The sequence below is a fragment of the Uloborus diversus genome, chromosome 5, assembly GCF_026930045.1.
Source record: "Uloborus diversus isolate 005 chromosome 5, Udiv.v.3.1, whole genome shotgun sequence".
NCBI lineage: Eukaryota > Metazoa > Arthropoda > Arachnida > Araneae > Uloboridae > Uloborus > Uloborus diversus.
Window position 1 is genome coordinate 118,990,000 of NC_072735.1, and position 11,861 is coordinate 119,001,860.

Consider the following 11,861-nt stretch of genomic DNA (forward strand, 5'->3'; position numbering starts at 1 on the left):
ATGTCGAAGTTCGGCCAGAACTACATAAATCATCCAACTTACAATTTGAAAGTAAAGTGATGGACAGCGTTCTTGTATTTCTAGGTATATGAAATGTTTAATGCTTTGAAAAAGGCTCAAAAGGAATTTCATGCAGCTATCAATGACCTCGACGTTTCTATCAATGGTAAAGTTGAACAATTCAAAAAAGCATTTGAAAGTTATGGCATGGGAAAAAATAACATACCGAATCGTTTTCAACGATGGTTCGGGAAACTGAAACACGAAATAGTAAGTTAACTTTTGAAACCTTTGAAACTTTATAATAACTTTCAAAAGTTTTAAATTAGCGAACATTCTTACATTTGTACAAACTGAAAGCAAATTTAAATTAATCATAGTAATATTGCGTGTATGTCTGTGTGAATATGTATGCATATACTAAATATTAAGGAAACTTGAAAGTAATGTTTTTGCAATTTTTTTCCCTTTCAAACAAATAAATTTTTAACAAGTTTTATTTTTAATCATGATTCTAATACTCTCTCAATTAACGACTTGATGCCATTCGGTGTGCGAAGTGGTTTGATTCATTTGCCATGTTTACATAAAGTGTTAAAATGCGCATGCGCAGATGCTTCTCACCTTGCTGGAGAGCTTGGTTAGGTCATTGGACTATAAAACCAGAAACAAGGTATTGAGGAAACCTACCGGAAAGTAATGTCAGTTTTTTCTAACAATACATTTTTAACAAGAAGTTCCGTCTAAAACTAAAGGAGCCTACTTTCCCGTATATCCATACTAGTATCTGATCAATATTCTCAAAAATAGCTAAAATCGCAAATTGTTTCAAACATATTTTTAAAATATTTTAAACTGATTTCTAGGAATAAAATATTCCTCACTCATCTAAAAAATTAGATGCGTAAAAAATAAATAAATAAATAAACGAACAAATAAAATAACAGCACCTTTTAAACAAAGCAGGTAATAAACTTTTTTTCCATAAAAAAAAAATTCTTTAACAGCTTTCAAAACGAAAAAATGATAATTAAAATTAATAAGCTCATTAAAACAAATCCATCATATCAAAAAAAAAAAAAAAAATCGTTTCTTTTTCCCCTGGTGCCAAAAATAATTTTTAAATGAATTAATGCATTTACCAAAACAAATAAAAACAATAAAATGTAAACTTAAAGAATAATTTTCACTGTCAAAAAAAAACAAATCTTCTGCGCATATCTTTATGTAGAAAAATAAATGACTTCGAGTTTATCCGCCGAAAACTGCATACCTAAATTAAAACTTTAGCGTGAAAATAAAAACAAGTCATATTAACAGTTATTTCACAGTTAAAAACATAGCTGTGGAGTCGGAGTTGGGGTCAATCTCATTTTGGGATAAAGGAGTCGGAGTCGAATATCCAAGAATCGGAGTCAGTCATTTGTCCTCCGTGCATAAATTTTTGCCAAAGCTATGAAGTCAGAGTCGAAGTCGGGAAGTCGGAGTCCGATTAATTGTCGGCACAGGAGTCGGAGTCGGAGTCTGGAGTTTGGCGTCAAGAGCTATTTCCAACAAAATTTGCTTCAGATAAATCCGCCTTCAAGTACGGAATCTACATTGACTTTTTTTTTAATCTAATGTTAAGGGATTTGAACTGTTCAAAATTGAACGGAAAATTGTTGAAATCAAAAAGATATTTTATATGCAAGTTTTTCATCAAAAGCTTTTTCCTACAAAGTTTCCTTGAAGCAAATTCACCTCACAGTTCGGAATTGCCTTGCATTTCCCCGTAGGCGCTAATGTTAAGTTTTTTTGAACTGTTCAAAATTGAACAAAAAATAATTCAAATCAAAAAGTCAAACATTGGAATGAGGTGTCCTCGCCGAGATCTTTCGAACAAAAAATAGTTTGTTCGAATCAGACTATTCATTCAAAAGTTATTAGGGGGGGGACAGACAGACCGACAGACAGACCCACAGACATTTTTTTCCCATCTCAATGCCCTACTTTCCAATTTTTAATTTTTCGATATTTATTTATTTGATTTTGACTTTTTTTTTTGTTTTTCGCGATATTTTTAAGATTCATTAAGCCTTCTTTCATGCTTTTTTCTTCTTTTTCTGACTTTTACTGGGAAAGTAGGCAAAAAGGATTTTTTTTCGGTTTTTTAACTCAATGATTTATATAATTTCCATGTTTATCAACAACCTTTTCCAAGCGTACACGTTATCAACTTTCAACTCTTGATGGATAATAACAGAATTTCTTAAAAAATACCAAGCACTTTTCATAATGCACTCAAAAGGACAAAATAACTTTTCTGGGTCATAAAGGACAATTTAAGAATTCCTGTAGTTTTCGAAAATTAGAAGAAAACGACACCACAAACGAAGAAAAGTGCGGCTCAAGTCATGAAGAGAATTTATTATAATTATCTAGCTTTCAATCATAACTTTTGAGTATTGAAACATGCATATTTTTCGTATTAGGAAAGCTTGGTTCGAAATGACTAGAACCGCACTTTTCTTCATTTGTGGTGTTATTTTCTTGGAATTTTTGAAAACTACAGGAATTCTTAAATTTTCCTTTCTGACCCAGAAAAGTTATTTTGTCCTTTTGAGTGCATTATGAAAAGTGCTTGGTATTTTTTTAAAAAATTCTGTTATTTTATTCTTTTTAGTGTAAATGTATTTCAGAAATAGAATAATTTTATCCTCACGAAACTTCACCTTATTTTTTAGCCTACTTTTCCAGTAAAAGTCAGAGAAAGAAGAAAAAAGCATGAAAGAAGGCTTAATGCATCTTAAAAATATACCGGAAAACAAAAAAAATTGAAAAATAAATAAGATAGTTAGCTAAATATTGAAAAGTTACAAATTGGAAAGTAGGGTATTGAGATGGGGAAAAATGTCTGTCGGTCTGTCTGTTTGTCCCCCCCCCCCCTAATAACTTTTGAATGAATAGTCCGATTCGAACAATTTTTTTTTGTTAGGAAGATCTCGGCAAGGACATCTCATTCCCATAATTCATTTTTTGATTCGAACAATTTTTCGTTCAATTTTGAACAGTTCAAAAAAACTTAACATTAGCGCCTACGGAAAAATCCAAGGCAAAAATAAATCTTGAATTTAGAGGCGAAGTGGCTCCAAATAAACTTTGTAGGGAATTTTGATGAAAAACATGTATCGAAAATATCTTTTTGATTTGAACAAGTTTTCGTTCATTTCTGAACAGTTCAAATCTCTTAACATTTAGCGCCTACGGGGAAACTGAAAGTCAATATAGATTCCGAACTTAAAAGCGGATTTACTTCAAACGAACTTTGTTGGAAATAGCTCTTGACGACCTACTCCCGACTCCGACTCCGATAATTTTGGTGCTTCTGACTCCGACTCCGACTCCTGTGCCCGAAAATTACTCGGACTTCGACTTCCCGACTTTGAATCTGACTACGTAGCTTTGGCAAAAATTTATGCACGGAGGAAAAATGGCTGACTCCAACTCTTAGATATTCGACTCTAACTCCAATTCCTGTATCAAATAATAAGTCCTACTCGGTCTCTGCAAATATTGGCTGACTTGCGGACTTTTTGGGGAAATGACCGATTCCAACTCCGAGTCTTTGAATTTAAAACTTTCGGCTCTCGAATCTAAATCTTTTGTCCCAAAATCAGATGGACTCCGACTCTGACTCCACAACCATGGTTTTTACTGTGAAATAATTGTTTTGATTCTATTTTCAAGCTAAAGTTTTAATTTATGTATTCAGTTTTTACGAAATTCGGAGTCCTTTATGTTTCTACATAAAGATATGCGCAGACGATTTTTTTTCGACAATGAAAATTATTTCTTTACGTTGACATTTTATTGTTTTTATTTATTTTTGAAAGGTACATTAATTCGCAACTCCAACGAACTATAGGGGGCACTGCAGTCACTGTCTAATGGCCGACTTAAAAACTAAAGCAAACGCAAGTGGTAACGAAGAAAATGCTAAAAGTGTTGTGATTTTTGTTCGTATGTATGATATTTTTCGCTTTATTCTTTTTAAATTAATTTTCAAAGTCTTGTGGATATTCTGGCCCACGTAGAAAGAAATGAGAATTCAAGAAGCATTACTAAACGTCAAAGATTAATGCAAACTACGTTGTTCGTAGTTCTAAGCAGCTATTTCCACGATGTTGAATTCGATATTTATCAATTCTTGATAAAACTAAATAATAATTGTGGCCTGACAAGAACAACAATTAATGCTAGAAAATTCAATATGACATTACAAATTATTATCGAAAGAAGATGATACTTCTTTGCCTTGCTTGACTATAGCGGTTATTGTTTTGCATTTGTTGCTGAGTTATTTCTCTCGAATTCCCGAATCGGTTCATTTAAAATTTTTCTGTTTCGATTTTTCTAATTTCTGAGTTACGATTTAATTATGTCAAGTTATGAAAATCATCTACAGAATTCTTACGGATATATGGTGGTAGTTTTCTTTTCAGTTGATTGACCATTATTTCTTTTTACTTATCGAATTCTGTAATCTTACTACCATTTTATTCCACTCATGATAAAAATTAAAAATGGTTTAACTAAAAACGCGAAATCTCGCCAAGGCTACTTTTCTCGCACAATACTAAAACTATAACCCTAAACAAATTTGGCGGAACCTTTCAGCTGAGAATAAAAGGAATAAAGTAAATTCTTTCTCGGTGAAACATTTTTCATTTTGTTCTACGATAATATATTCAAGAAAATATTTTGCATACCGTCCATTCCAACTAAATGCTGCTGTAAAAGATGGTTAGTTAAATTAATTTAAGATTAAAAAAAACTCATATTACAAATTCATACAAAACAATAAAATTTTTTACCTTGTATAACATTATCCAAGTTTGTTAATCCAGTTTTCGCTTTCACTATTTTCAATCAACTCATATTTTAGAAGGAAATAAGGAAAACTAACATTATTTTGAGAAGCTCGAGAATACTACTAAGGGACGAACTAATTTCTGTAGCTGAAAGCAAACTAAGACTCATCGATTGCGTTAATAAATACTCAGAACAAACTGCCTGTGTTTACGTCAACAGACACACGTGGAACGCAACGTGGCAATGTTTTAGTTTCATCGGCAGTTTTGTAAATCACCGCAAGGTAGCGTATTCGAGCGCTGGAGTTCCGAATTCATTCTTAAAAAAATTTTGACAACAGGGGAAAACAAACGATTTTTTTTTTTTTTTGATATGATTATTTTAATGAGCTTTTAATTTTTTTTTTCTCCTTTTCGAAAGCGGTTGAAGATTGTTTTTCTGATGGAAAAAATGTATTTAGCTGCTATGTTTAAGAGGTGCTGCTATTTTATTTGTTCTTATATTTATTTTTTACGTATCTGCTTCTTTAGAAGAGCGAGGCATACTTTATTTCTCAAAATCAGCTTAAAATATTTAAAAAAATATGTTTGAAATAGTTTACGATTTTAGCGAATTTTGAAAATACTGATCAGATACTAGAAAGTCGATATTGGTATACGGGAAAGTAGGCTCGTTTAGTTCTAGACAGAACTTCTTGTTCATATAAATGCTCGGTACTTAAAGGGAAAAAACCTATATACGTGTCTAAATGTCTATGGTTTAAACATTTAATAAGGAAATTACATGAAATTTGCTTTTTTCCATCCATACTGAAACAATAATTTTATTTTAGAATTTTAATTTTTCAGCGCTAAGTTGACCCTTAAGATCAAGCAAATCATTAAGTGAAATTCCGAAGTCTCTTAGTAGTCTAGTTGCAGGGATATAAGCAAAACCAGGCCTCAGATTTCTCCGTAACAATTAGGGCAAGTATAATAAAAGTGCTTAAAATTCAGTTCGTTTTAGAGCAAAAGGTCTGCAGATAGCATTTTGGATATCATCCACATTTTCAAGTTTATTCAGGGGCGAATACAGAAATAGTTTTTGGAGGGGACCCGGGAATTGCAAAGCACCCCCCCCCCCCCCCAAACAACGTTTCGTAACGAAGTTTTCATGACTTTATGTTTTAATGTTCATTTAGGACCCTAGGATCTTTTAAGGCCAAGTAATCTCTTTATAAGTAGATAAACATTATGCACTAATATATTTTAAATGTGGATGCAAAATATCTTTCACATTTCAAGTCAATTAAATAATAAGCCCAATATTATTTCACCGAGACGCTATAAAATGATCCGTTTTAATTAGGAACGTTGTCATAATGTTGAGAGCGAGCTATTAGCACGACAGCTATTAAATAGACCCATATATAAACATATATATTGAAAATTATTAAATAAACCTGTACCTCATTTGGGTTTTTATAAATAAATTTATGTAAAATATTTAGTAATTAGGGAAAAAAATCATAGCTTCATAACTTATACGTTTTATTGAAGAATTTACAAACTATTTCTTTTGCGAATTTGAAAGCAGTTGTTGATTTGTTTTATAAGCCATGATACAGTTGAGATAACATTGTGATACTACTTGACACTTCCTTTAATATTATGGTTTTTGCCAAGAAACTACCATGTGGTTTTCTTTCATTTTGTATTTTTTATGAGCTAAAAAAGAAATTTATTATTTCGCAAATAGCTTCTTGGATCAAAGTGACTCTTTTAGGTAGGTCTATACATTTTTTTAAATATAAATTACTGATCCCATCAAAGAAGAATTATTGGACGAATCGCGATATTACATTCCTTTGAGCTCGAAACCAGTGAGTTAAATGTATTCTCCCCCTCTGCCCATTGATTGTAGTATTACTTCTTTAGCAAACATAAATGTTTTAATTCTAATATGCCTTTGTGTGTGTGATGTTCTTTTTAAGTAATTTAATTAATTGGTTCCTTTTGGGAGGGGCCCGGGACCCCTGCCTCCCCTTCCTAAAATCCGCTACTGAGTTCGTTGTCATGTAATGATCGGAATAGTAAGAAATCAGATGGTGTACTGTCCAGTGAGTATGATGGGTGAAGCAGTTCATCACCATTCACTAATATTTTTTCCAGTGTTTGTCTTGAGAATTCTTGTTTAGCAAAATCATGTTTCAGAACTACGCTCTTTCTTTTAACAATCGCTGGAATAAATTCGTCCGACATTGCATCATCTGATTTCCCTTTACTCCGGTCACTATATGACAAAAAACTTAAAAATTTAGCCGATACCCAAAATTCCTTCTCCAGATATTTTAATCCAAGACCAATTGATTTTTAACAATCTAGCACTGAAAATTTGCTTGCTAGATGGCAAAAGGCTGTTGACAACAGGTTTAATTACAACTGTTTCAAAATGAAAACTAGTTCAACATTTAGGGTTTAAAGAAAAAAGCGACATTGTCTTTTCGGTCCTCTGAATATCGTATTTTTATTATACAGTGGAGTCTCGAAAATCGGTGATGATTTGGGCTCACACTAAGCACCTGGAAAAACCTTTAAAAAATATACCTGAAAATACGAATAAAGCACCTCAAAATAAACAGAATCTCGAACTTTGAAGACTCGCATTTTCGAGACTGTACTGTATTTGCAATTTTTTCTTTAATATTTTGTGGAGCTATCAACTCATTTAGTGTTAGTTTGGTTGGCGAAACTCCTTTTTTTAGAACAGTTCGTTTTTGAAACCTTATGCAAAAGTTTTGGAACAAAAAAAATTTTAAGTTATTGATTTATTTTATCGTCTACTTTTTTATTAACAAAAGCTCATCGACATTTCCTAAAATAAGGCTTTAAACATTCCTAACGATTTTATTTTTTTAAAAATCAGATGGGTGTCCTGCTGCCCCATTTACCCCTTACGAAGGGGTAAGTGAGTCACCCACCTTTTATTTAAATTTAAAGCAAGCTAATCTAAAAAACGGAGTGAATAGGCTTTACTTGATAAAGTAAGTAAATTTTTAGTACCTATGAAATACTTTTTTTGCAAATGCAACCATATATGAGATATAATGACATTTGAATTTGTTCGACGTAAACTTATCGATACAAAAACAAATATCTGGGAAATATATTGACAGCCTTTAGGTTATATTTTACTTTTGCATATTGTTGTTGAACAAACATAATATATTTGATTAAGACCAATTTTGGTAAATTAGTAAACATTATAAATTGGAAAAGAAATTCGAAACACTAAATGGCTGCGTGGCTGCGTCTATTTAAAATTGGCTGAGAAAATCACTATCACTTCATACACAGCAAAAATTCCAACATCATCTGCATCAAGTCAATAAAAAATATCGCTATTTCTATTCTTTTCTGCAAAGTTGGCAGTATTTTTTTGATTTGCATTATCAGTTTCCAAAATTAGAGCAACATAATATTTTATGGTTTTCTTTGACGCAAGTTTCACAAATGGTCAACAGTTTTTAGTTTTTGTAGCATAAATATCAGTTCCTTCCCGGTCTTCATAGTTATATTTTATTTCATTGTAGAAATTTCTTCATTAGAGTTTCCTTTCATTTTAAAATGGTCACTATTAAGAAGGGTCCCGCTGACCCCTTATAAGAAAAATTTACGGGGTAAATGAGCCCCCTCTTAGATAATTATTAGTGATTCTTTGTGTAAAAATTCCTATTAAAGTATGCATTTTAGGTTTATTTATACTACATAAAAGTTTAATGAGCATGAAAAAAAAATAAAAATTAAATTGGAGATACTTCTTTGGAAAAATGGTACTAGAATTCCCGCCCCCCCCCAAAAAAAAATCTATAATATTTTTTGACGCACATTCTATGACCTAGAAAACAACTCTGCGAAGACCAAAGACATGCAAAACCAATCACTGTGATAAAATACATGATCAGCGTAAAAAAGTAAAAACCCTATGCATATTTCAGTTTTAGGAGGTCCGGGTGTCCCACTTACCCCAGTGACCTACTTTCTCCAGCCAACCCTATATCAAGCAAATATTTGCGAAGTGCAAACTTGATTGTATTAATTTTATTTTTTGGTGTTGATTTAGTAATGTTTAAGTTTCATTTGTTGATTATTCTTTCTCTTTTTCCTTTTTCAGACTAAAGAGGGAATCGGTAAGTTTTACAACAATTTTCTTTGAAAGGTATTTGCAATGAAATTTTTTTTTAATATGAAATTCAACTATCGGATATAATTAACTTAACAATTTTGCAATTTCTTAGTTTTAAAAGAAAATGTAGTTGTTCGTTATACTACATGTAAGTGAACTTTATGAAAGAATCGATCAATGGATGTTAACTTTTGAATAAACTTTTATTTGCATTTTTAATAGTTATATCCTTTCAAGAAAATTTCTTTTACACAAAAATTCCTTCATAGGCGCATATACATAATATGTGCATTGCCAAACGTGAACATTTCTCTGAGAATTATTAAGAATCCTTTGAGTCCCAAGAGTACCAAGTTTTATTATTTTCGAATCTGAACTCTCATTAATTTATGTTTATGCTAGTCATTGTATTTTTCTGAAATTACGGTCAATAATGTGGCACAAATATTATAAATTCCTAGTCGTCAGGGCCAGGGTTGTGATCAGCCATCTAAAAGCCGTCTGCTTACCAGGAGCCAACATGATGCAGATTTTCGTTTGACTGTCACGTGACAAGTTGAAGCACTAGTGAATTTCATTAGATTTAAAAGGCTTATTCATCGCGTTGGTTTCTATTTCGCAACTCAAGTTAACTCAATTAAGCTGCCAATAACCAAGGATTAACATTAAGTTATCGCTTCTAAAGTTATTTGTAGATCTGTCACGTGACAAGTGAAAAAGTTGTAGGTGTCTAAGGAGCTTTTGTAGTACTTCGGAAAGGAAACAGTCTCTAATATCTCTACTACTACTTCTTATGAGAGTTTAAAGAAGCCATTCTAACATTTCTCAAAATGTTTTTTTTTTTCTGCTACAGTTATCATTTAATATTTTAGCAAATTCTTTACATTTGAGTTTAAATGTATTTACATGATTTTTCACTTTGTGTGCAGTTTGGGAAAAGCCTGCTGGCAGTGGAGCCGTCTTCATAAACTGGGGTTCAGATTCCTGCCAAACGAATTCTAATATTGAGCGGCTATACGTTGGTTATGCTGGAGGAACACCCAGCAAGCAATGGGCTGGCGGCAGGAACTACGAATGTCTACCAGATACTAACCCAGAGCTTTCAAAACCTATTAAACCCCAACCGAAAGCAGCTTTTATTGAAGGAGTCAGTTACAGAAGCTTCTCTGAGCCGGAAAAAAGTCAACAGTTAATCTGTGCTGCATGTTTTGTTCCAAAAACAACTGCTGTGAAAACGTTCTACGCTCATAGCAGCTGTCCAAAAGATTGGAGAAAGGAATATTCTGGATTTGCAATGGCTGATAGCATTTCCAGTGTGGACACTGACTTGGTTTGTTTGAATAAGGATGCTTTGAAGACGGGATTATTCCTCGCCGAGAGTAATCAAATTGCTAAATTGAATCCCTTATGGATGACTTGCACAAAATGCAACGGGGAGAAGGTGGTTCCCTGCGTTGTGTGTAGTACAGAAAATAAAGCTGAAGTGTTCTGAAACGTTGCTATTTAGCAAAAGATTTATTTTGAAATTGAAACATAAATTGAAATAAAAATTATATCTCCTGTTTTATTTATATGGTCAGAAAAACACATAGTTTGCACGATTTTCAATCATTCACGATGCTAAATCATGAAACTTAGTTGATGATTAATCTTTTCGCTGCTACGGGCTCTCGTAGGCGAAGAACGGTTGCCATATAACTTGCTACGGCTGCTCTGGTGGGGCAAAAGCCAAGCACAATATATTCTTCTAAACTGATGTAGATCTTTAGGCTATTGTGGCTTTGTTTTATCTCATAATAATATTTCACGTTAAGTAAATTTGATAGTTGAAAACTTGCCAAGGAACATCAGCAAGGAAAGGGTCAAATATACCAGACCTAAACGAGTATACACATAGCGCTACACAGATTTTATACATTCAATCTCTAGAGAATTTGTTAATAGTTTCCTTACGCCTATTAATTAGGCGTAAGGAAACTATCACTATTAACAACAGAACTTTTTAAAAAATACTAAGCACTTTTCATAATGCACTCAAAAGGACAAAATAACTTTTCTGAGTCAGAAAGGACAATTTAAATATTCCTGTAGTTTTCAATTATTCCAAGAAAATGTCACCACAAACATTGAAAAGTGCTGCTCAAGTCATGTAGAGAGAGAACTTCTTATCATTATCTAGCTTTGAATCATAAATTTGAGTGTGGAACTATGCATATTTTTCTGGGAAGTTTGGTGTGAAATGACTTGAGCCGCACTTTCTGTGTTTGTGGCGTCATTTTCTTGGAATAATTGAAAACTACAGGAATATTTAAATTGTCCTTTCTGACTCAGAAAAGTTATTTTGTCCTTTTGAGTGCATTATGAAAAGTGCTTAACATTTAAAAAAAAAATCTGTTATTTTATTCCTTTTAGTGAAATGTATTTCAGAAATAGAATAAAGTTACCATCACGAAACTTCACCTTATTTGTTCATATAAATGCTCCATACTAAAACAAAAAGGAAACCTATATACGTGTCTAAAACTTTAAAGCAATTGGAATTAAAAATTAATCTTTGTTCCTCTCTAGGATTTATTTGTATACTAATTTTATTGGAACCATTCAACAATTAAAGGTTTCCCAAACTAATAATTTCACAACATACAAGTTACTCGTAATCCTAACATGTCTCTTTACTTAGCCCGTTATCGATTATTGGCATGATAAAGATAAAAATCCTACAAAAGAAATGATTCCTGCTTGCTTCAGAAGAGCCTTGATTCAAAATTTTCATTATGATTACTATTAACATTACTGTTGCAAGGCATCAAAATTTATAACTGGGTTTCATGTTTAAACAATTACCG

The 11,861-nt window shown here is 32.3% G+C and overlaps 1 protein-coding gene across 1 annotated transcript in view; it reads left to right on the forward strand.

Annotated features, from left to right (window-relative positions):
* Positions 1-10,568, forward strand: part of LOC129222549 (uncharacterized) — a 44,778-nt gene extending 34,210 nt beyond the window's left edge. Inside the window, exons 7-9 of the mRNA XM_054857062.1 lie at positions 85-270; positions 9,004-9,019; positions 9,945-10,568. Of these exons, the coding sequence (XP_054713037.1) occupies positions 85-270; positions 9,004-9,019; positions 9,945-10,507 (765 nt within the window). The 3' untranslated portion in view covers positions 10,508-10,568. The remainder of the gene's footprint in view (positions 1-84; positions 271-9,003; positions 9,020-9,944) is intronic.
* The last annotated feature ends 1,293 nt before the right edge of the window (positions 10,569-11,861 follow it).